Below are 27,745 nucleotides of genomic sequence, written 5' to 3'. Positions count from 1 at the left end.
ATGTGTAGGACTTAGTGTTTCGTAGTTTTCATAGGAACACTGGAACAATACGCACAAAGAAAGTTCTCGCTATTGTGGCCGAGACAGAGCACTCGTATAACAGAACAAATACTCATTTCGTCACAATCATATGACCCAATGAACATTCTTGAATGTTGCCAATCAATAATGTCTGCAAGGTTATTTGAGAGACGAAATAAAAACAAGATAAAATAAATATTTGTCTTAATTTTCGCAAACGATGTCAAGTATTTATCATAACAAATGTGTGTAGTCAAGACTTATAATAAGTTACAGATAAGCAGATCAGATAACACGTATGCTCTATTAAACAAAGAAACAAATACATTATTAACTTTAACTATTAATACGATTTATGCTTACACAAAAATACATTAAAGCCTTTAATAAGTTAAGTCCTACTCAAATCGTCTCGTTTATATCACAATATAAATGAGATTAGTCGGTATGAAGAAAAAGCTCGACTAAGCCTACTGCGAATCGTTAATACCCGCGGTTATTCTACCCTGATTTTTGCAATGTAATCTTTCAAGAGTAAGTATAAGAAATTAGGATACAATAAGGTTGTTGTGTACTTTAGACAATTTTACATACCGACATAACAAAACTTTAGCCAGAAAATAAAATGTGTTCCTATTTCAAAAAAAAAATCTCACCATATAATTTTAACACATAATATTATATACTAGTTAACTTACAACTTGAATAGATTTCTAAATTGAAAGCCTTGCACTTTCAAATTATTAAGTGATAAACGTTGCCAAACTTGAAATTTTCCCGACGAAATGCAATATTGGCAAACTAACTTATTCTTAGCTTACGATGAAAACTCCAAGTTTGTCTTCAGCTCAGACTTTAATTTTGTATGAGCTTTTCGCTGAGTACTATCGGAGTTTGAACCTTTTTTTTTGTATTTTAACTTAGGATCAATAAAGACCAGTGTTAATGGGAAAGACGGCAAACAAAAACTGGAGAGAGCGATTAAATTTTTAAATTAAAGCAAACACTGTTCTAGTCTTATCATAAAAAGTTAAATTAAGATACTATCATTTCAATTAAGTGATATTTATACAGATCGAACTTATTTTTTGTCTAGACTCAATTATTCGCTCAACGGAACAAGAGGCCTTCTCGCACACAAAACAATTTTGATTGGTTTTATTGAGATATAGATATTAAAATTACATAACTTTTTGCTAAGTAACGCCATCATCTACATTCTACGTGATACTGTGACCAAGTTTAAACATTGAACAAACTTTATACAATGCTTTCGCACTCGAAATTGTAAGCTTGAATAGAATAGAGTTTTAAACAAACATTTAAATAATATAACCTAACAATGTAAAATGTCATCAGGGGCACAATAGGTCCATTTAATAATGCAGTCTCGTTTACCTTGTTTACTTTAATGGATGTAATAACATAAGAGCGAGTGTTATTTGTGACTCATATAACCATGAACCTAGTGTTCAAGTTCAAATACTAAACGTATACAAACACGCGCATAATGAGCGTTATGATAAGCGCACTCCTTATCGGTCAGTAAAAAACAATGCTATTTATAGACGTGACATAAATCCACCATTTACCGTCACAACACATAAGACACAATGTGTGTTATGTGCACGTACTTTCTACGAGATTATCAGTTATAATGAAGCCCTTTATGTACTCTATGGCGTATAGATACAACTTTTTACCGACAAATTCAAATTCAAATTCAAATTATATTTATTTGCAAGAATGTAGTTACAAATTATAGATGTTTTTAATTACAATATTATGTGGCTAATACATTCTACCCATTGATTGGGTGTGCAAATATTGAAAAGAAAGTTGATTAGTTTAATTATTTAAATGTACACACAATTCAATTTTCACAATTACGCGAACGCACTACGATTAACACGATTATATCACACACTATCACACACAATTCAGTTTACACTACTTAAAAGTCATAAATTCTTCAATGTCATAAAATTGTTTCACCATCAACCAGTTCGTCAGTTTATTTTTGAAAAAATTTACTGGTAGTTCCTTGAAATTGTCCGGTATTTTATTATATATTTTAATAGCCATAAATATTACACTGTTTTTAGCTGTGTTAATTCTACACGTTGGGAAATGTAAATTGTTTTGGTATCTTGTCAACATATGCGAATTTACTTCTCCTTTCTTCTTAAAGTATTCCGGGTGACATTTTACAAATAAACATACTTCTCTTATGTACATGCAAGTCAAAGTAAGGATCCGTAATTTACTAAACAGAGGTCTACAACTGTCTCTTTGGTTCAAACCGCACAGAGCTCTGATACATTTTTTTTGTGAGACAAATACCTTCCGCACATCACAAGATTGTCCCCAAAGAATGATTCCATACGAAAGTACAGAGGAAACGTAGGCATGATAAGCATTTATTGCTGCATTCATAGAAACAGTATCTCTTAAACGCCGTAATACGTAAACGAAACGATTAATTCTGTCACAAACGTAATCAATATGTTTGTTCCATTTTAAACCTTCATCCAACAAAACACCCAAGAATTTATGATGATCTACTTGTTCTATTACTTGGTTATCACACTTTATATTTAGGTTTATTTTGGAGCAATTCTTTGTATAAAATTGAATTATTTTTGTTTTTAATAAGTTAATTTTAAGATTGTTGTCTTCTAACCATTTTACAATATTTTTAACTGCTTCATTTATATCTCTCTCGTACGTTTCCTTTTCAGTACATTTAACAATTAGGGTAGTGTCGTCTGCGAATAAAACTGATTTGTGTTTCACTGATTTCGGTAGGTCATTAATATACAAGAGAAATAAAAACGGGCCGAGCACACTTCCTTGTGGTACACCTGATCTATTAGTTTTTTTTACTGATCTATATACGTTTCTTGATTGATTTACTATTTGTTGTATTTCCACAAACTGATTTCTATCCTTTAAATAACTAGCAATCCATTCTTTGGCAATTCCTCTTATACCATATTTATCTAACTTAAGCAAGAGTAATTCATGGTCTACAAAATCAAATGCCTTGCTCATATCTAGAAATATAGCGCTTACGGGTTTTTTTTCGATGAAGGCTTGAATTATTTCTTTCACCATATCAAAGCATGCTAATGAAGTGGAACTATTTTTCCTAAATCCAAACTGAATCTCCATCCAATCCAAAAATTCGTATAAAAATTGTATTAATAATTCTAGTCAAACAGTGAAACAAAATACAAGATTAAATGTAGTCTCAGAACTAGTGCATTGAACATGGGCCATTAATATTACATAGACTGTTAACTGTTGCACAAGTCGTAATTTATATGATATATTATAGCGTTTTACAAAACCCGTAACTTCCTTGCCAATTTCCGATCAACAATTTGCGAATATTTATTTTTATAACTATTAGGTATGATAAATCCCTGAGTCGGATTAACATCTTACGACAAGGGAAAGCTCAAAGCTGTCGTTTCCGCGTACGATTTTCCCAAAACGTGAAGGATTAATTTGAATTTTAGATTCCTAAGATTTGGTGACCCAAAAAGGTAACAGTTAATATATTTTGGTGATTCGTACCCTTATGATAATAGAGAAGATTTCATCTGAGTCCGTGTTTATTGTTCCACCAGATAGCCCAAGACCCTTGTTCTATCCTTACGTGTCAAATAATAGATTAGGAATTAGTATGTCTTCTTTAAACTCTGTGATATAAAATATAAATTGCCTAACGGCTAGCCAATTGAAAAGTTCTTTGACAATCAGAGTACAGGTGTATTTCCACAAATGGTTTTGATTTTAACGATGGAATGCAACGCCGAGCTTCGCAAAGGCAAATTCAAATCTATCTATCGCGGCTGCTGACAGACATTTACGTGGCTTTGACTAGGTGTTATTAAGTTTTACTGTTCTGCTTCAAATTTGCATTAAAAAATACCTTATATTTTAATTTCTGTTATTTTTAACAAAAAAAAAGCGAACCGTCTAATAACTGTGTAAGAAATAAACTTTGAATAGTATTAGCATTAAAATTAAGTATTCATCAAACAATTAAAAACACTATACTCATAAAATTAAAATTTCGCAGAAAGTATCCTTATTATCAACGAAATAATTAATGACAATATACAGAATGTTCGTCACTTCATCAATAAAATAACTCCTATCACAAATTTTGTGCCAACCCCAATCTACACTTACCTGGATTGGCCGCTACCTGCCTGTACACAGACAGAGCGACTTCGTCTTCACTGACGACGTCCCAGAGCCCATCGCAGGCCACCACCAGGAAGTCTTCGTCACCGTCCAACTCCAGAGTACCCAACTCTGGCTTCGCTATCACGTACGGTTTGTATTGTGCGTCACCTGAGATAAAAGAAGTGACATCAGTTAATCTGTCGTACATTCCCAAAAGGTAGCTTCACAGTCCGTAGCGGTTTAACAACAAAATATACGGCCATCAACCAAAATTGACACAGAATAAACTAATACATAGATGCATAAAGAAAGTGAACACTTTTAATTATATCAATTTAAGCATATCAACCGGATTCTAGAAATAACATCTTAACATAAACTTGTAATTCTCTATTACTCTTTATAAACACCTGTTACGAGGTTACTCACAGTTCAAATCCTCTAACCCAAATTGTAGCTAATTTTAAACAAAGTAAACAAAACATTGATGGTGCTTCGCGGAAATAGCGAACGGAAATTCCTGTAGGTATATCATTACGGTGCCAGGACGCAGTTCTTAGCAAGAGGAAAATGGCTTCTTTCAATTAAAAACTTTTGTAGTTATAATGCACATGAATGCTTTTATTAAACTTTGATTGCGGAAGGTAAATATTAAAGTTTCTTTAAATGTTTGTTTGTGTTGTTAAGCTTATAAAAGAGAACATTACTATTTATTATTCGCGTATAAAATTTATATGCAATATAATGTTCACTATGTTTAAATCTATATTAATAAAAAACTGAAATCATACTGTGACCATGCTGCTTATTTACTTTATAAATTAGAATTTTAAACGCTGTCAATAACTATCCTTCGTCCAATATATACTTATATATAATACATATGTACTTATATATAAAATATATAAGTACATATGTATATATAATATACATAGAGTATGTATTGAGTAAGTCTCACTAACAATCATGAATAAGTTGAGCCTAATGAAATTACGAAACCAATATTGTGCTCCATTCGTACGTAAAACTTATCGGAGAAGTTTGCAACTCAACGGATCGTCTCGCAATCTGCTATGGAGCGTGGAATAAATGCGGTTTCATCCACTGGGGATGGCGTATTGCAGGTAATATATCTTATTTATATATTTTTTAAATTTTTAAACATGCATAATGATTGACTGCAATCAACTTACATTAATTTTATACGCCTGAAATATCTGGATCAAATAAATGAAAACGATTACAATGGTTGATTTATTACAAATAAATAAACATGACTGCATCATGCTTAGAGCATTAGTTGGTTTAATGCTCTGAGTCTAATGCATCGTGCTTCAATTTATTAGGTTTGTTGTAACGATAGGTATTCTTAACTTTTAATATATTTTAATAATTATACGTAAAACTAATCGGAGTTTGCAACTAAATGCTCGCTCGCAATATACTATGGAAGTGCAATCAATGGGGTTTCACTGTTCACACCCACAAGGGATAGCGTATTGGAGGCAATGTCAACATCTCAGCCCGATTGTATCAACATCATTGCACCGTGCAGCGTGCTCTAATTCCTGAGGTTTGGTGATTCTTATCGATATAAATTCTCATTGTACCTACATTTATAATTTAGTAAATACAATTTTTCACAAAGAACTTCATATTGAATTTATTTTCATGTACTTGATACAGTGGTTTGTATAAATTAGGTACTACATATCTAGTTATTATTGTGCGAAAAATAAAAATTACAAATTCAAGTATTTCAGCATGAAAGTAACTCTTGATCAAGATATAATAAATTAAAAATGTATTTCACCGAAAGTAAAACCGCTGATAAAGTTCATTCAATCACGTTATATTTCGTATAAAATCAATAATATTTTTTCAAAATAACATTTAAACCATAAATATTTATTCGCTTCAAATTTTAATTTCGATGTCTACAATGTCACATCACTAGCACGCAATGCAAGTGTAGTGATCGATAGTGCCGTGCCGGGCAGGGGGGCTCGCTCGACTCGTCGGCGCCTGACGCGCGCACACCGCACACCGAAACATCTAGGTGGAGTGCATTCGTTTTGTTCGAATTTAGGTGAATAGTATAGTCGTGTGATTATTTCGTATGTAATCTATGTTGCTATTGAAAGTGTTAAATTTTAATAGATGAGATTTATAAACTGTCTTTTTATAAATAAAAATGTTTGAATAATTGTTGAAACTGAACTGATAAAAACGTTCTGAAGTCTAGGCTTCAGACCCTTATTAGTTCAGGAAGGACGTGTTTAATATTATATTTTATATGTAAGTTACTTCTTTCCTTTCTATATATGACATATGTACCTATATTCATTTTCAGGATACACGATTGGCCGGAAAATAGCTTTATAACGCTAAAGCTACATTTGATTGTGCATCGAGCTTTTTAGAAGTTATAAGTTCTCGTCGACTCGGATCCTAACCTACCCCACTATCTATCAATTGCACGAACTTAAACATGCAATAACATATTAACATTAAAACATCAATTCATTTTCATCACTTCATTGAGATACAAGACATCTCTCACCCTCCCGTCCCAAATTTGCATATACAGATAATATGAACGTCGTTAATGATTACAAGCGACATTATTTACGAGTATGATATGGTAATTCATAGTGTGTCCCTTGGCGTGGACGACAACAACTTAATGTTGGGCACACGACCGTAATGATCGCGAAGAATGATTATGCAATGGATAGTGCGGGAGATGGGTACATGTTTCTGTATTTCAATTAAAATTTAAATATTTGAATAAAATACACTTTTTTAACATTTTCATATTTTTATAGATGACATGATGATGATGATGATAATATTATAATGCTAATATTAAAAACAAACAAATAAACTCTTCAGTTTATTGCATGAACGCACTAATATCAGGAATTTCGGGTTAAATTGGGAATTATTTCAGTGTTAGATATCGATATCGAGGAAGATTACAGACCAATAAAAGCGGAGCAGTTCGGGTAAAACCGTGGAGCACCGCTAGTTATACATAGTATAAACTGTATGGTAATGTGCGCACCGTACCTATGTGATCTGTTTATGTATTTGGCAGATAATTATAAAGTAAATATCGGTGCTCAAATTTTGGTATATTTTACCGAAATATTTATTGGATAAATAAATATTGTGCATGTGTTGAAGTGGGATTGTTAGGTTTGAAGCACAAAATTGCGTTAAATCTCATTTTATCTCACATCATATATGAACATAACTCGTGTTTAAACAATACAATTAAGAAACAATTAACTTTAATAATTACATAACTGCAAATTAGACCTCCGTGATTTGTTAATTCTCTCCGCAAACTAGATTAATACGAAACACTACATCAAACCCACGTTACACCGACTTAATTACTCCATTACTCGCTCATTGTTCAACCATATTAAAGAACAAAAAGTTCGCGCACACGACGAGATCCTCGAATCCCTCACAAAGGAAATCTCAACCAACACCAAGCCAAGTATAATTCTCCTCCGGCTCTCGGACTAAGTTCTCCCCCGACCAATAAAACGACTGATTAACCCGCCTCTTACACAGGGGTTGGCTTTCAATGCACGGCCCCTGCAACTGTGCGGACTTCGCTTTTATTCGCATTGAAATGCACAAGTAATGATATGATAATTAATTAACGAGCTTGTCATCTAATTATGACGAGTTTGTCAAGTGTCCGTATTTGCTATTATGTTGGTTTTGAATTCGCAGTTGGGGAATTTGGTGAAGTATTTATTTGTGATGATAAAAAAGCAAGATTATGATGACAACATTGATGATCCACAATATTGATTTCTTTAACTTAAACTGTAATAAAAAATCATTAAGGACTAGCTGACCCGACAGACATTGTCCTGTCTGCAAGCAAATTGTCTCCCGTGAAGTTTATAGGGCCGTTATGTTATCGCATTCTTAATTTTTGACGCAAACCTGAGTTTTTCTTTCATGAGATCCTTCTACAGCCTTAAATAATTATCGAAATTTGTTCAGGCGTGCTGCCACGACCAAAGGAAATGGAGATTCTTTTTTACATATAGCTTTAAAAAACAAAAAATCATTTATTCAATAAGGTATTACAATACACAAAATGTACATTATATTATACAATACAACGCTTGATTTAAAAGATCAATATCTGAATTAAAGATTCACAAATTCTGCAAAATCCTTAAATAATTCAAATGAATTCTATTTGCCATTCGGTAAATAGTAAAATTTCGATAAACATCTTTTGCCATTACAATCACACTCTTCAGTTTTCCAGACCATAGATATAGATACTATTGAATTTTTTTTTTCTTCAGGGATTTGTGATGTTATTATTATCTTTTCCCGTGTCCTCTTGAACAAGGGGCATCAGATCCGTTTTATTGTTTTTCACGTGTTTTACCTTTAGTAGTTATATATATGATATTTTTTTCTGGAGATAGTTAGGACACTAGAGAGAGACACCGTTAAACAAATCCATTATAATGAGTATCTGAATCACTCCATATTTATGAATTCCGATAGATGGCGCTATTAATGTAAATTTCCTTTGACCATTCGGGCGAAGCTGCGGGAAATAGCTGCTTCAGATAAAAATATTATAGTTCAGATTTTTCAAAGAAACACACAATTCACTAGTTCTACTTTTATTTACTGTTTCGATTTTTAATTATAAAAACTACGACCGGTTTCATTACATTATCGTCAGGATGATGACCGAAGTGGAATTTCTTAAAAAATCTATACTATAAAATGCAGCAGGAGAGGTAATTAAATAATTAAAAATATAAATTGTATACTAATATTAATTAAATAACTTACCTATAGCTCTAGACACCGCTAGTTGTCCGTTCACCCGCCACGTTCCGATGTGCATAACCATACCACCCGAAGATTCTATTCGTCTTCGTTCGTCCTGTTAAACATAAATAATTAATTTTAGAGCCGATTTTTCAATGCTTGGATAAAACTTATCCGTCCAATAAAGTATTACACGATAATATTAAAATGTCACGTAAACTGTCAAATACGGGCAATGAGAATACGTTTTTAAAATGGTAGTTTTATATACATTATTCGACGAATAAGTTTTATCCATGCATTGAAAAATCGGCCCTTAAAAAGTCAATTTATAATTTTTATTTAAAAATAGATATAAATGAGGTGAGGACCTGGGACATCAAATCGATAAGACGGGGGTTCGAGACCAGGCGAGCGTGCAGAAAATAAATTGCTTTCCAATTTATCTGCGCATCTTGATAACATCAACACTGCTCGAACGGTGTAGGAAAACATCGTGAGGAAATCGACATGTAGTGCTCATACATAAACCGAACACAACACACACACACACACACACACACACACACACACACACACACACACAACACAACACAATACACAAACACATCACACACACACAATCATACACTCCACACTTAGCTATTAATATTTAGTTATTAACAGTTTATTTTTTTCATGTAGATAACCTATTTTAAGTTAAGGAAGAGCGGGTCCTCCTGACACAGGTTTTATCTTAAACTTACTAGGAGGGCCCTACTACTCCAAATTGTGTAAAATTTAGAAAGGAAATAAACTATTTTTATTTTTTTTATTTTATTTATTAGAGGAATCATAAGTTCGACGACATGAGACATCTACCGCAACACGCACTTGGCCAGTGTGGTGGATTGTGCCCTCATAGGAGGAACAAGTAGTAGGAACGTATTTTTTTTTCTTTATAAATATATAAATTATAATAAACAGAAACAGTAAGAAATAGTACACTGAACTTTAATTTAGATACAGATGCAACTGCGCAACCAACAACATTATCCTCAGATCGAATGCATACATTTTTATATCACCACATGTCGACGGCAGTCGTCAACGCGTCGGCGTCACCTGTCGACGGCAGCCGTCGACGTATTGACTGCTGCCGCTGACTGCCGTCGACAGGTGGTGACGGCTGAAGTAGTCCCTGCCGTTCACAACTTGCCGTTCGTCTGTAAGAACTCTAAGATGGTACGCGCTTCCCTAGTAGGTATCTGTTCACTCTTCGCTTGAAGACCCCCAAATTAGAGCTGATAATGACGACTCACCTCCCGGCTGGGCTTGTGCGGGCGCACGAGCTGCATGACGCGCATGCGCTGCGCGAGGAGCGCCAGCGAGTCCCCCGCCCACCCCACCACCAGCGCCGACCCGCGCACGCACACCACCACCGCCGTGCTGCCGCCCGCCGCCCACAGCTGCACACACATACAACAACATTATATAATATGTAGAATTTAGAAATAAAAGTAAGCCGCGGGCGGAAATCTAGTATATTATAAATAGAAATAATGTTATTTTATAGTTTGAAATGATTAACTATTCACACTCATTGTTAATTCATCTGATTGAATGAGAACTGCATTCATCACTATTACTTTAAATATAGCAGCATTATTTTACAAAGTTAGCTGCTGTCACTCTGTCAGATAGCTTCGTCTAATTAAAAATCTGACTATACTATAGCTTGACCGCAATCGCTGTACCGTGCCCTAGGTACTTGCGGTGAGGCGGGGACCGGGTAAGAAAGAGCACGAGTTAGAAGTTAGAAAGAAACGGAACGGTCGGTACTCTCCCCCGCCTCGCCACGCACAAACCTAAGGCGCGGTACAGCCACTGCGGTCAAGCTATAATATTATAATAAAAAATACAAAAGTTTGTGAGGACGGATGGATGTTTGTTACTCTTACACGCAAATACTATGCCGATTACAATGAAATTTGGTATGTTGATAGCTGAAAACCCAGAAAGACATAGGCTACTTTTTAATCAAAGCAAATCCCACAGGAACGGTAAGTATACAGTGGGTTTTTTTTTAAACGCGGGCGAAACTGCGGACGGAAATCTAGTTCATTATATATTATTATCCTGACGTTTCGCACACTTTGCAGCGAGCGTGGTCACGGGGAGACTGTGTGGTCGTCAGATAATGAATAACAATCGCGTTTAAAATCCGTAAAAAAATTTAATCTATAAATGTATATACTCGCGTAAAATTAAACACAGGAAAATACTACGTATCATTTATTATTAATTAGCCGATTTATCATTTAACCTATGTCCTGTTGAGATTTCAACTAAATTTACCAGTTTAAACGTAAATTAACACTTTCCTTCCTTATTATAAGTAATATATTAATCATTTGCTAAAATGACTAGTTTTAGAACTAGAGGGCGTTGTTCCAAATACTCAGAAATGCATTTTTATCTTCCTTATAAAATGCTGTCTAACTAAAATGATAAATAATCGTGTTTACTATTCTGAATGACGCCGACCTTTCTGAGTCACACTTTAGAAAATCTTATAAGGAATGAATCATAGTATTTTCCTCGTTCACTCGTGACGTAGGTAGCCGACATTTACTTTTAACTATTAATGAATCATTCCAATCAAGCACTTTTCATTAATTACTTTTACAGAAAATATTTTATTACTTATCTGTAAAGAAACTATCAACATCGTTTTATTTTTCCCGACTGCGGAAAAATTACCGACGGAGTCGTATGAAACATTGACACATTGATTGAAAATAACACCCTATAAAGTCTAGCGTAAAGATGATTAGAAAACTTTGAAACACGCGTGGGCAAAGTTTTTATTCGGTAACGTATCAACGTTCAACGTGAGTCTAGCAGTTCTAGCAGTCTGATACTTTACTTAATAAAATTAATAATTTGTATCAAATCATCGATTTAGATATTGTCAGTATGTAACAACATTTTTTGGTACGAAGTTTCTTATTTCCTTAGAGCACACTACATCAATATATTTAAAATGAGTTCCTATTTCCTTTGGTGACTGCATCACGCGTCTGGACCTATTTCGATACTTCTTATTTTGATGTGTTCGTTATTGTCTTTTGACAGAAAATCTCAAAACACGTGCCAAAAAATTATGAAAATGCGAAAACATGTACATGGGTTAGCGTTAGACAATTTGCGATGGAACACGTCTATCGCGTCAGCCAGTTACCCAATAATAAGAACACTCACGTCCTCTTTGCTCTTATCGACAAACTCCTTGTCGGTCCGTATGAACGCGTCGCGCATGGCCCGCTTGAGGTTGGTCTTGAAGTGCGGGCTCTCCACCAGGTACTGGTGCAGGTGCGCCGCGCTGTAGTGCGCCGCGGCCGCGCCCGCGTGCCCGTCGTACACCGCGTAGAAACTCGTGCGCTCTGTTGTCTGCAACGAGTCACAAAATTAACTGTTAATATTGTACTTCATTTTTGAAGTGAAAACTTCTTTAGCGGCGTTGAGCACTTTTTCTATAATGGGTATAAAATCTTAAACTCGCGTCAGGTCACGTGACCTGATCGAAAAAGCGTAAGACGGATGGATATCAAACATGCTCAACGTTAATAATCAAGTTTTCACTTCTGCCGGCACTCCCGGAGTGCAAGCCGTCTTTTTTTTTATGATGGCTGGAGGCGGGATGGCCTGGATTTGGAGAGTCCCGGATGGCACCGTTCTAAAGAAATGTCGGGTAGTATACATCATATCGAATCTTTTATCTATACATCTATACATCTATACAAATATTATAAAGAGGAAAGGTTTGATTTTTTGTTTGTTTGTTTGTTTGTATGAATTGAATAGGCTCCGAAACTACTTGGCAGATTTGAAAAATTCTTTCACTGTTGGAAAGCTACATCATTTCTGAGTGACATAGGCTAGGTTTTATCCCGGAAATCCCACGGGAACGGGAACTATGCGGGTTTTTTTTTTGAAAACGCGGGCGAAGCCGCAGGCGGAAAGCTAGTAATAAATAAGCGGGTTAAGCTAATGCATGCTTATAATGTTATCAAACGTTTCAATTTAATAAGCCGACATAAAGCTCTACATCGGTAAGGTAAATTTTTCAATCAACGATACGTATAATCGCCCCATATTCGTCGCTCTCAAGTAAAAATGTTATATACATATTATAATATGTAGTTAAATAATTACAATCATTTTCGTATTATGTACTTTCTAGTTCAATCCTTCAAAGAAAGTACCACCAAACGTACTGCAGTTTATTGAACTTTGCTTGTTTACAACGTCTATTTCCGTAATGGAACAAATGCATTAACCATTCGAAACAGAGAAAATTATTAAACCTACAATTTTTAAGTTTATTAAACGGACTATGCCTGTATTTTGTATACTTTTCATATTCGTAAAGTAAGGAAAAACACACGTTGTCCTTAATAATTAGCCAAGTTTTTTATAATTTATAACCCATAGTCTTCTATGTATCTGTGTAGATCTACATCCACATTTTTTAAACTTAAGGACATTCATGAATATCCGCTACTTCCTGATCAGAGAGATTTATATCCACGCACCTCAACATCAAACAACGCTTCCAAGTTCCCGATCTCCACGTGTCGATCTTCCATCACCCGTCTCGAGTTCCTCATGGCCGCGGAAACGGTCCTCAACTCCCTCTGCTCCGGGGGTGGTGGTGGAGGCAATGTGTCCAGGCGGGAATTGTCCAAGTATCGGAGGCACACGTCGTTCACCCTCGCTATCACTGCCTGCAGCAGCCATATTGGTCTGAATACTGGAATGTCAATACAATTATGTAATAAGGAATATATTACTTTTTGCTTTTATATTATACTAGCGGTCCGCCCCGGCTTTGCAATAAAAAGTAGCCTATGTCCTTTCTCGGGTATCAAAATATCTCTATACCAAATTTCATGCAAATTGGTTTAGTAGTTTAGGCGTGATTGAGTAACAGACAGACAGACAGAGTTACTTTCGCATTTATAATATTAGTATGGACTAGTTTTCCGCCCGCGGTTTCAAAGAAAAACCTGCATAGTTTCCTTTCCTGTGGGATTTCTGGAATACGTCTTATTCTGGGACTTCAGCTACCTACATACCAAACTTCATTGTAATCGGTTTAGTAGTATTTGCGTGAAAGAGTAAAAACATCCATCCATCCATCCTCACAAACTTTCGCATTTATAATAGCAGTAGGATATACTATAGACCAGGTACATCCTACTAGATTTCTGGGCCGGATGATTTTATTGGCAAATTATTCAGTCTACGTAGATCGAATATTTTTTTCTTCTATTTTTAATTAGATAGTTTATTTTAACGCGACCTCATTGCGATTAGAGATCTTATTCATAATATAGTATCTTGAATAGCATACTTTGCAATTAAACGGCGCATATTTTAAACAAAAAAATGGTAAAAAATACTTTGTGTGCAAAAATGAACAATACAAATAACGCACTACATAGATAATATAACCCCACGTCTATTCATGTCTTGAGAGATTCGATCTCTTGAGCATTAGGTACTTGATAACAATAAGTTGGCATATTAATTATTAAGCTTATGTAGTTTGCAATTTATATAAATCTTCATCCTCGTAGCCAGTAGCGTTCAAAAATAGTAGAGGAATCATTTTTTGGTAGGAAAATGCAATTATAAATTAACATTATATTATTTTTAGTGTTTAAGCAACTCTCTCTATCAATTTCACAGATTTTTATATTGTAGTGGTCAAAGTCAGAAACTTCCAAAAACACTTCTAGTCCCTAGAAGTCTAGACGATAATGCAGCATGACATGCGTTACGAGGTGTGATGCATGGAATCGTCGTTTAGATCGATAATTGAAATGAATCACATGCTAACTACGTGCTAATATTTGTCTGTATGTCGATACAAGATCAGCTTATTTATTATATTTGGCGCATAAAAATAAGGTCCTAAATAGTAAAAAGTTAAATCGATATTTAAACTTAACAAAAATACCTATTATTGGCACATCGGACCAATACGTGCCAATACCTAGCCTAACCTATTACCTACTGACTATACTTGACCTATTATTTCAAGCATAAACTTTTCACTTATAAGCAAGGCGCAGACAGATTTCAAATCTGTATCATCGATCGACTTTTCTTGGAGGTAGGTAAATAGGTCAGAAGTTCTTTTGTATTTCGAGACAATCTACTTAATATTACTTTATTAATTAGCCCTTATCTAGGACCTACTTGAAGATATTATATGTATTATCTAGCTTAACAATTATCTGCATATCAAAATCAAGTATGTACTTGTACATCTCAGTCATAACGCTCTTATCCAAAATTCCAAACCAAGGGTCACCCAGCCCAAAGAATCAATGTAAAACAAAGGCGATGCCATACGCGGTCACCGGCCGTGATGTAACAATGCAAACCGACGCATGATAACCGTGAGATATGATAACGCTATGATATCATGCCTTTTGCAAATACAATCATCATTGTTTCGCAAATTTAGCGTTCCATGCCTAATCTTATGTATGGCCCTAATATTTAGACACGCGATATTGTTTACAAGCCGCTCTAATCTTAATGCGCTGATTAGAAAATCGAGTTCAGTGCACTCGGTTTTAAAAATGAAATTTTAAAATTTAAGTGCGTAGAATGGAAAAAATATACTTTCATTCACTTTCATATTCATATAAATAATAAAATCTTAATACTATTATAAAGGCGAAAGTTTGTAAGGATGTATGGATGTATGGATGTATGGATGTTTGTTACTCTTTCACGTAAAAACTACTGAACCGATTACAATGAAATTTAGCACACATATAGAGGGTAACTTTGATTAACACATAGGATAGGTTTTATCCCGGAAATCCCACGGGAACGGGAACTATGCGGGTTTTCCTTTGAAAACGCGGGCGAAGCCGCGGGCGGAAATCTAGTGCGACATAAAGGAAAGTTCTGCTACAATTTGAGAAAGATTTTGTAATTCGCAGGTATGTACTATTGTTTCTTAATATTACATATTAAATACATATTATTTCGTATTCAGAGGTAATACGAATAGGAATCTGGCATGTCGCGTGGTTGCAATTAGCAAACCTGTCAATTATGCGAGGGTGTGGTTTTGACCAATCCTGTGGAAATTAAATTTTGTGTATATTGCTTGCGCTTTGCTTTAAGTTTGAGAATGCTTTAGCTATGGTACTCGGTTTTCCAGGCGTTATATCAAAATTATTAAGTTATCCCACACCCAAATCTTCTGCATAAAATTTGATACAAGACGTGCACTTGAAATCGTGTAAAAGTACACAATTCATCATCATAACATCATAAAAAACATCATGTTTTTATCTGTATAATTTTCGCTATATAAACAGTAAAAACAGCTACTCATTCTTACAATCAACTTCTAAATTCGAATGTAAACAAATCATTTACGTAAGATGTTATATTACTTATTCCTCGTTCCATAAAGGGAAAGATGACTCCTGTGAAGCTATCGATCTGTCTCGGTTCCACGCCAAAAAGAAAAAGTGAGTGCCCTCATAAACTGAGCTTAGAGAAACATTTATCGTCCATCCTATATACGCTTACATCAGCAAATTTTATTTCGCATTTTCATACTTATACTACCGATATAAAACGCTTATAATATTTCTACAAGAAAATTATATTTTATGCTTATCGTAAAATATTTTATAATATAATTTTAAAAACATAAATATAATAATATTGATGTCCGTAGCAGAGCTAAGATAGAACAGAATAAATAGTTACATAGCCTATGATAGCCAAAGACTAATAACATAGACTATGGAATGAAAATGTTTTTGTAAAACATTTATTGATACAAATAAAGAACATTATGAGACGGATAAATAATTAAAATATAGAGGCGGGTAACAAGCATTTAATCAAGGAAATGTTTGGAGGAAAACACCGAAATATTTTTTTTGAGTAGGTACCGCAAGTAAAGTGATTTCATCCAACGCTGCGGAATTCATCATGTCGAATTTAAACCTCGTCAAGTTAATGACAACTATATTTTTCTTTCAGAAACATTCGTCGATGGCGAAAATAAAAGTATCGCATTGAAAAAATATATTTACCTGAACGCTCTGCATCAAAACCGAAGTCATTTGGGAATTTTTTCGATGCCGTTCGCACCTCGTCGAGTATTAACCGCAAGAGCGGCGTCACAAGTGTGGGTGGACATGACCTGAAAAAATTATTTATGTTAAGTTTCTCATTTAAATATAATTCAGTTGTGCTTAACCGGTTCCGAACCCTTATAAATTGGATAAGTGCGAGATGAATTACCGAAACAATTGGGTTGGAATATTGAAACTATAGCGTTCCGTACCTACCGAAAGGGTAAATGGGACCCTAGTACTGAGACTTCCCTGTCTGTCTGTCCATGTATCAGACACCAGGTTGCATCTCATGAACCGTTATCCGTAGACATTTGAAAATTTGAGAGATAATGTATTTTCTGTTATAAGTACATCATCTCTGAAATTTTCAGCTTTTTTTCGCTATAACAAATACTTAAAGAATAAAATAAATATTTAAGGGGGCTCATATATGCAACTAGATCGAAACAAAAGCTTAGATAGTAGTCTTAAGATATTCACAGAAAATAAAAAGAAATTGAATGAAAATAAAACAAATATTTAAGTTTTGAAAACTACATGTTTTTGCTCTTTATGATAATAGCAACATCTATTTTCACATAAAAAAATCGCCAGCTATCACAATAATAAAACCAGATGTATTTTAAAATATTATTAATACGTATAACAATACTGCAATTCAAAAGGATTATTTAGAGAAGAAAAAAAAATAATTTGGAAAATCCAAAAGTGCACGCCTCATAATTTTTTTTTAATAAATATTTATTAATTATTATTTTTGTTTATTTAATAACAATTAAACCACATCGAATCAGACCCTGAAAAATGAAAGGGTTCTATTCCTGAGCATACTCAAGCGTAAGAGAAAAAAAAAGACTCGATTAGTAAAGTATTTCGGTCGCTATCGTGTTAACAAGAAAAAGGATCCGCACATACAGACACACGGACGTCCAAGACAGAACTTTTTAAAACTGTTTTTTAACTAGTTTAAATAACAAAAATGACATCAAAAATATCATGAACGTTAAAAATAATGTTTTTTCTTAATATGTGTGTGTATGTATTATCTTACAAGTGCAATGTATGATACATAAAGACATTTTAAGTTTGAAAAATCAGATGTTTTGCGCGAAGTGACAGTAGTACCCACCTCAACGCTTCGCTTATGAGGCGTGCAATAGCTTATTTGTACGGAAGCCAGATTGTGTCGCGACTCAGACTCAACCGAATTTACATTGTATTTTAGAAATATAAAATGCGTTTTATATTTCCAAATATAAAATTGAGCAATACTTTTAAAATCACGGCTCAAATTCAACAATTCCTGCATATCCACATCTTCAATATATCATATTTCAATTTCAAGTAATATTAACCACTTCAGGGAAGGCCTTTGGAATAATTTTGCATGAATGATGCAACTTTGTAAGTGCAGTGCATCGATTCGGATTTACCCAATGTAGGGTTAAGGCTCTAGTTAATAGCATATTTAATTATACAGGGTGGTTGTTTATTGAAAAATAACCTTGCTAGTGTAGCTATTTAATCAAGCCCATTTTCGGTTTTAGGTATACATCATCGATTCCATATAAAAGTAATGATTAATTTCAATAATGAATTGTTACCACTTGATTTTTTTATACATACTTTTTCGACATGAATATTTCAATATTTCCGCTAATAGTGAAATATGACAAATATTATGTAATAAGTAATGTAAAAAGTATGGACAAAACAATATAAGTTTGTGACAACTATATAAAACGAGAAGAGAAGATGAAAACTGTTACATCATCCCATTTTATTTAGTACTAGCTGTCCGCCCCGGCTTCGCCCGTGGTACATATTTCGCAATAAAAGGTAGCCTATGTTCTTTCTCAGGGTCTAAAGATTGTCTGTGCCAAATTTCATCAAAATCGGTCCAGAAGTTTATGCGTGAAAACCATACATACATACATACATACATAATTACAAACCTTTCCTCTTTATAATATTAGTATAGATAAATTGACTCCGAACACATGGACCAAACATTGATTCTTTCCATACGGAGCATGCATATACACACGTAGGAAGTACTAAAAAAGCAAAAACAAAAACTTCCCTATTTGATTTCATTCACACGTTGCCCAATTTGAACATACGTTCCCCCGGATCTGAAAGCGGCCGTGGACACTACAGTCACAAAATAAAATGCGGACGTTCGTCTGTCTATAGCACACATAAAAAGGTCAGTGCTCCTCTCCACGCTCTATCTAAACAGTCAACACTTTTGCGCTACTAATGTTCTAACAATTGTTGTGTTTCCATTTACATAATACATTTTTGTCAATGTTTACTGTTTATGTATGAAAAGGTAATTTTACGCTCAATGCATACAGATAGCGCAAACACACATGTTTATTTCCTTCATTCCATTTCCATCCTTTTCACCCTCTTAAAGCAGGTACGAAATGACACTAGATTCCAGCATAATGCATATAAAAGCTTCGGTATCGATAACACTTGGTTGCTTTCCTAACTCTTTAATCTCTATATCTTTAAATCGCGATCTTAGGCCCTGTAAGACTTCGCATTCAAGCCTCACGCATTCACGGTATCACTTATCTTTAATTTCCCAATGACTCAGTATGTGAAGACTAGTAGCCGACTCCAATATACGCTATCATCACATCCGCTTACCTCCCACGCCGCTTTCATACCAATTTATTCATGAGTAAGTCTACTACAAGAAACGAGTATTCTCCTAGCAATGCACACCCACCACCGCAGCTTATTGATAAATCAAATTAACGATATCTTTCATGTGGGGTACGGGATATCGTTAAAGATATCGATTGGTATTGATCAACAATAGTTGAACTCAGTAGCTAGGATGGAGAGAACTTCGCTCGAAGTTATTCATTATTATTTTTCAAGTGTATCATAAATGTTCATACATTATAAGAAAACAATTTAAAATTAATACGAGTGTGACTAATAAAAAAATAGAGAAATAAATAATTTAAGGAATATGCTAAGTGAACATGTAGTATTATCCCATTACCAGTCTAGATTTAAAATAATTAGAAAACATTTACTTAATAGGTACACCTATTTTTTAACCTTCCCAAATAGGTAAATTAAACAACCTAAACATCAAAAGCACAAATTCAATTCACCTGGCATAAAACATTTAAGTACATAGGTAATTCGTTTAACATAAACGTACCCGTTAGCACTTGGACGTTAAAAAGCGCCTTCAAAGAGATCATCTAATTGATGACCTCGTTATTTAGATTGCCAAGTTTATCACGTCTATATTTACCGCTGCCTTGCATTTGATTCACAATGCAAGTTCACCGTGGGAACTTTTTATATTTTTAGAGCATTTTGTAATCGCTCCAATTATAGAGAATGCAATAAAACTGTTGATGACACAAGAGTGTACTATTACGCAATAATCATTGCTTAATATTTTTAAGGATATACGATGTAAAGAAACGAATGAAATACCTGAACGTTATTTTTTTTAATTTATTTTAAGTAGGTATGCGATAATAGCGCCAATTTTATTTGTTCAGTTTTTGCGGGTAGATAACATAATCCAGTGTTACAATTTAATAATTAATATTGGTGCTCTGAATCAATCTTAAAAACTATGCTCCATAAATTGTAATCAACAGACGCAATTTACTTCTTCTTACAAGATTTTAAATATTTTTCCACTCCAGTGCAAGTTCACCTACAAAATTTCTTAAGTTTCAGATTACGTAGCGTCAAGACAGAATCCAGTACGTTTCCCACGCTGTATCAACTGAAGCGCTATTAAATTACGCACTAATGAATAGGTCAACCTGAGAAACAGTTCGACATACACATATAACTACATTACAATACACAATGCTGATTAGGTAACGTAAACATTGATGCATCCATATAAATAACGCGAATTGCATATCACGAAATATATACAACCTAGTTTCACCTTGAAAATGTCTGTAAAATGAAATTTAAGTTTTTTTTTTATATTAGTACCACAGACTACTTAATAGTAGCTAATGTTAGTACTAAAAGTATATGTACCCAAACTATAAAGCATAGAATTAGCCTGTGTGACGGTGTTAGTTAACAATTATCTATACAAATATTATAAAGAGGAAAAGTTTGTATGTGTGTATGTATGTATATATGTATGGTTTTCACGCATAAACTACTGGATCGATTTAGATGAAATTTGGCACAGATAATCTCTAGACCCTAAGAAAGAACATAGGCTACCTTTTATTGCGAAATATGTACCACGGGCGAAGCCGGAGCGGACCGCTAGTACTATAATAAAAATGAAACTATTTTAATTAACTAGCATCTAAATTTCTCAGATGAAAGTTTTAAAACTTTACAAATTATTAAGCCTTTACGTATCCAAAAGATGCAACGAACAACGTAGACATCGTAACATGCGAATTACGCTCGGCTACGGAATAAATTACCCACTTTAATGAAGTGTCTAGCTGCTAGCATAAAGCCGGGTATCCACTTAGGTTCGCCGTGGATTGCGAACAATGTGTGCTCCGCGAACGTGAACGTGTATAGTGTACACACTTAGGCTGCAACATCAGTGCTCCTGTCGGAGCGCTAAATTCCGCGCTCCGGTCTCCAGTAGACACACGACAAACGCTCGGTGCAAACATGCCGCCTCCAGAATTAGTAGGAAGTGCAGCTTATATTTTGATACATTATATTGTGATGGAATACAAACAACCTCCTCAATTTTGGCAAGGTAATATGAATAAGGGAAGAAGAAATAATGAAATAATGCATATATTCATCATTTCATCGGACCACTCCATGTTCGCGAACTTAACAAACACACGCTCGCGTCCACGAACAAACTGCGCTCCCCTTTGAGTTCGCGCAAAAAACCGCTTCCGGAGCGCTCCGCCGTGCTCCGATCGTGCTCCAGTCGCACTCCGCGATCACGACGTATCCTTTATGTTTGGTTTGCGGAGCGGGCGCGTTCGCAAACCACGGCGAACCTAAGTGGATACCCGGCTTAACACCGAACCGACACGTTATAATGTAAACACAAGTAACGTTGCAAATCGATTATACATATTGTCTTACACAAGCATATTACTCACGCAGTTGCAACATTAGTCCTCTTAAATATTTATCAACTCCTGCCAGTGTTCGGAGGAAGTCGAGATCATTAAAGATATAATAATTGCTGCCGCTCTATGTCAATGACACCAGCCGTCTCTGTTACTTAATAATTGATTTATTTACATTCTATTTAAATTGTGAATATTTATTAATATTTTTTATTAATAATATCATTTTGTGAGATAATTGTTATAGGCAAATCGATTTCCTCAGTAAAGAAGGAAGTCGAAGTCTGTGCCAAAAAAATAAGATAACTGCACATATTCATTTTGTATTATTGGTTACTTTTAAGAGAAAGAAAATGAATGCACGTACAATTTAAATTAAATACATTTGTTACTATCGATTTACATACACAAATTGTATATTATTTAATATTTTAATCGAGTACCCGTCGCCACTTCTACAGCTACGAATATCTCGATGGCTACGAATCGTAAAATCTTTTCAGTCTAGTTAACTTGAATACGATTAGATAACATTTATTTGTACTTTACTGTTTACGTAAGGTTGTATTGTTTGTAATGTGAAATGTAAATGTATAGATTATCATCGTTTTACGCTGCTCTAATAAAAAGCGCGTAATTTCTACCACGCACAGTATAATACCTATATTCGCTCGATAAATCTATAAAGAAGTGCATAATACAATATAACAGATTTAAGAAACAAGATAAAAGTTACAAATTTGAATTACATGAATTTAGGAAGAATAAAATATGATTGTTCCATAAAATCCTACTACATTACTGCTATCCAACGCCGTTTCTTCTTTTATTAATTTTAATATGTATAACCAGTGTATAACGTGTATAATTACGAAATTTCATCTTAGTTCCCTAACAGCAATCTTTGTTATAAAAAGTCTTGCTAACATAATTATTACCTATGTACTGTTATTATATGTGTTGTTATTGTTAATATGTATATACAATGCGCCTTTATATACCTAATTACCTATTCAAAGTAACATACGTGTACTCGCGGCCTGCGGTTTATGATTATCGGTCGGGTCTGACTAATGCTGTTTGCATACAACCTGTCATCCATAAAAAATTGTGCTATGTACCATGCTTAAAATTTCCACCAAACGACAACAGATGGCTTGCGTAATACTAAAATCTTATAAGGCAGCTAATATTTCCGAGTCTCCCACTCACTGGAACACTTGTTCAAATTTAAATAATTTGTTTGGAATATACCTTAAAGGTGAATGTCCTTCTATATCAATATTGAAATATCAGATGCAATTTATGCAGGCTGTATGAAAATTTTTTACTAATATATGTCGTGGCCATATCGTAGATTTGCTCATTTCATGAAATGGCCAATTTAGTTTGGCCAGATCGTTAAATCGTCAACGTTTCACGATTTGGTCATCCACATTTGGCCAGATCGTCGATCTGGCCAAACGTGGATGCTCGCTTCTGGCACTCGCCGGCCGCTACCGCGGCACGCTCGCTTTGCTCGCTCGGCTCGTGCGTTGTTTATTAAAGTCTAACCTAACCTAACCTAGCTGTTTTCTATTAAAACCATTCGCTTCTGGTATTCGCCGGAGCTACCGCGGCACTAAATTAAATGACAATAAACAAGTTCTTAAAATATTCTGAATTTTTTAATGTTTTATGGACTCTCTAAGATATTTTATACGATCTGGCCAAATGTCGATGACCAAATCGTGAAACGTTGACAATTTAACGATCTAATCAAACTATGTTGGCCATTTCATGAAATGAGCAAAACTACGATATGGCCACGACATATATATAAAATAGAATGAGATTTTTTTAAATGAAGCCATTGAACTTACAGCATCCCATGTAAGTCTACCTCAATACAAGATAAATATTGATATGTAAGTACATATTATATAAACTATAACGATAAAGAGAAGAGTAATGTTTGTTATGGATAATCTACAGAAATTCAAAAAATAAAAAAAATCCTTAAACTGACTAAAAAAATGTATTTTCTTATAAGATCTTAACTTAAAAAGTTTGCAATCAATTATAGACCTAAGCTTCATATTTAGGAAAACAGGTAGACATTCTTTTGTAGCTTAGTAACATTGTAACCGTAACCTTGACACCCAAGGGTCAGGTCAGCAAAACATGTTTGCTGAATGTGCAGTATATATTCCATACTAAAGAACAATGGATAAAGGTGTTGTTATTGTATATGTATGATATAAATTCTCTAATAACAATAAAATTAATGATTGTCAGCTATAAAGCATTATTAGGTACATAGTTACAAATTACAATGTACAGTATACATTTAGATCTATCTCATACAACTCATACACTTATATTTTGTATTAATAATTAATAATGCAAAATTTTTGGCTGCTACTTTATGTGAATTATTAAAAATAAATTGTGAGAAAATAAAATTTAGATTAAAAACTAGAGATGAAACAGATAGCAGTTTGGCTGGATACCAGATACCCAATATTTGGCCAACCATAAGGCCAAAAAGCTGTATATCCAGCCGCCACCTATTTGTGAAATCAAAATTTGCCAAAATCTATCTTGACACGTCTCTAAGACAGGGATAGGAAGATAAATTAGTATTCATTCACCATAACTTGCTAGTGCAGCGCTTTTATTACTAAAATTTAATTAAAGGGATTTTTTATCTAGATTTCTTTTTAATTCTGTTGGATACCTAAATGGCTTATTCGAATAGTAGTTGTCCGGTATTTTAGAGGCCTGATACCGAATAGTTGCCAGTATCCATTTCATCTATTGTATATTTTACTAAAAATAAATACCTACCAAGGTACCTAGTGACAAAATAAATTTTTTAATAAGCCCAGAACAAGGTATACTTTGAGTTACTGATTTGCCGCCCACTGCAACACAATTTATTGGCCCACTTTTATTAGTTATTACATTTATGTACCTACTTACAATATAAAATTTAATCTGTTTTCAAAATGTAAGTATACAAAGAGAAAGTGGGAAACCTAATAAAACTTAAAAGCACTAGTATATTCAGTGCTTAAAATGGTATATTGCAAAACAAAAATCAAATAAGAAATTGTAAATAATGCAAGGATACATTGTATTTGATAGCCTAATTCTTATACAACACACAGAACATCTTATTCATATAGGATTGTGGTGTCAGCTAGGAATGTAATCCTTTAGCTTTAAGTACACTTTGTTTTCAGAGCATGGATTATTGCAAGTATTTATCATAATTTTGCCTTACTCACCTGTCTCTTAGATATGCGATAGTCCAGTAAATGACTTCGCCGGCCAGCTCTGCTTCCGTGATCAAGTAGTCAGGACAGGAGACAGGTAATTGGTCCTCAGGACATACAGTGGCCGCAAAATTCTCAAAAAACACACGATAGGACGTCAAATAATCGTCTTTATCCCCCATTTTCGTATAAATGTTCTGTTTTCCTTACAATATAACAAAACACTGGACTGATCAACAAACCATTTAAAATAAGATAATGTCGTCAGGACAATCAAGATTACAACAAATTATTGTAAATAACACTGATTAAACTTAATTATGCTTTGTTTGTTGTTAACTATTTGGTATCGAAGACGATCGACAAGTTTATTCGAAAATATTACAAGTATTGATATAAATCAAAACACTCAAATCACATCTCACTCACAGGCCGCACACCAACACAAAATTAAATATGTATTCAAACATAGACAAAGAATAATTATTTTTCTCTGTTGTCTTTACAAGACACTACCCACAACACTACCCGTAGATAATCTACGACAATGGATATGTAGGTAGTTTGAAGGTTTTATTTTATCTGTGCCTTGTTGTAAATATTTGTATTGCCAATTATAAAAACTATCATATTATGAGGAAAAATATGTCAACAATGCAAAAATTAAATTTAACAACTTTTAAGCCATGTTTTGAATTTATCAATTTTTTCAATTTTCTGTCATGTGTCACTTAACTGCATAAATTCTTAAGAATTAAGAAATTAAGCAAGAAGAAATTAAGAATTTATGCAGTTAAAATATTTGTTTAATGTCTGAAAAATTCAAATTTATGATTATGGATGGGGTAAAATATAATTTATATTGGGTAACCCTGCTCTGTGTTCCACTTTCCAGTTTTCTCTGTGGTTCATGATAGGAATGGGTCGTCGACGCATTTTTCATCAACGAGACTAGACCGTTAAATGTCGTTCATCAACTAGTCGATCAACTAGTTAAAATCTTCGACTAGTCGATGTGTAAACTGAAACGAATTGACACGGTCGACCGACGCGCGACGGTATTGGTAATCGAACGTTCGTTACCTTGAACTGAGGTCTACACTCTACCTACATGTAAAATTCCACATTCTTACAACGAAGTTATTACGAATTATAGATTTTCAAAGAGTTCAATGTCAGGGTTGTCTCTAGTAAAGAAAAAGTCAGAGCTGTTTTTGAAGTAAAACTTCTTTAGGCGCGACTAGGGAGTAACTCAGATTTTTTTTCTGACGGAAGTAACGCTGTGTAGTTTCCGCCATTTAAAAATAATAATTCTGATTGGTTGTAAGTATATGTCATATACTACACGCTTCTTGACTTATACGCCAGCTAGTGGCAAATATCATAATCAATTAGGATTATTTATTTTCAAATTTTCCAACGGATCAATTGTGAATAGCAAAGTGAATGAAAAATTCAACAGTTTTAAAAACATTATTTTAAATTGCAAAATTTTTTGAAAATCTCTAAATATACTTGTTTATTTATTACTTTTAAAATAAGTAAATTAAAAATAAATTTTCTGACAATTGCGACATTTTATAATATTCAATAACAAGGTTATATTGACATGTGCGTTTTACTTCAATCGCGCGTAAAGGTTACACGCACACACTTTTTTTTTAACAATTACATATATAGGTATTTATCACCAAGTTTTTGTTTATGTTTTAACTTGTCGTTTTAAGTCGTTAGTTATAGTCGATATTTTAACATTATTCAATATATTATTATAAGTAGGTAATCCTTATGATATGTAATAAATTAACTGAATAAAAAAATATCTTAGATTTTTAAGACAATTCAATAATATCAAATTAATACAAATTAATCTCCTTTTTTTTTCAATATTTCGAGCATTGATCATAATAATCTCATTAAAAGTCAAACGGAATTAACGGTAAAAATATTGAACTATCAACTCGCGACGCGTCGAGCCATCTACGACGAGTCGTTTAGCCGTCTACGGTGGACTATTATACGGCCACGTCGAAGAGTTAACCGTCGCGGACGCGTTGACGATCGTTTCGACTCTTTTGTTTAGTCGTTGAATTCAACTAGTCCGTTGATGAACGATGGACTAGTCGAATCGTTGAGTGTACATAGACATTAGACGGTTAATTTAACTAGTCCGTTGATTCAACGCCCATGCCTA

The 27,745-nt window shown here is 34.0% G+C and overlaps 1 protein-coding gene across 1 annotated transcript in view; it reads right to left on the bottom strand.

The window, feature by feature from the left end:
- The window catches only part of LOC149486088 (uncharacterized), an 81,870-nt gene extending 55,853 nt beyond the window's left edge, over positions 1 to 26,017 (bottom strand). Inside the window, exons 1-7 of the mRNA XM_089699437.1 lie at positions 25,564 to 26,017; positions 17,175 to 17,284; positions 13,629 to 13,846; positions 12,295 to 12,483; positions 10,353 to 10,499; positions 9,073 to 9,166; positions 4,225 to 4,389 (exon numbers count right to left, since the gene is read on the bottom strand). Coding sequence (XP_089555563.1) covers positions 4,225 to 4,389; positions 9,073 to 9,166; positions 10,353 to 10,499; positions 12,295 to 12,483; positions 13,629 to 13,846; positions 17,175 to 17,284; positions 25,564 to 25,733 — 1,093 coding nt within the window. The 5' untranslated portion in view covers positions 25,734 to 26,017. The remainder of the gene's footprint in view (positions 1 to 4,224; positions 4,390 to 9,072; positions 9,167 to 10,352; positions 10,500 to 12,294; positions 12,484 to 13,628; positions 13,847 to 17,174; positions 17,285 to 25,563) is intronic.
- Between the last annotated feature and the right edge of the window lie 1,728 nt (positions 26,018 to 27,745).

Source organism: Colias philodice, chromosome 9, assembly GCF_061535455.1.
Source record: "Colias philodice isolate Cphi_HAF_F1 chromosome 9, ilColPhil1 Martin Lab GWU primary, whole genome shotgun sequence".
NCBI classification, from domain to species: domain Eukaryota; kingdom Metazoa; phylum Arthropoda; class Insecta; order Lepidoptera; family Pieridae; genus Colias; species Colias philodice.
The sequence above is the reverse complement of the archived record's forward strand: the minus strand, read 5'-3'. Positions and strand labels throughout refer to the sequence as shown.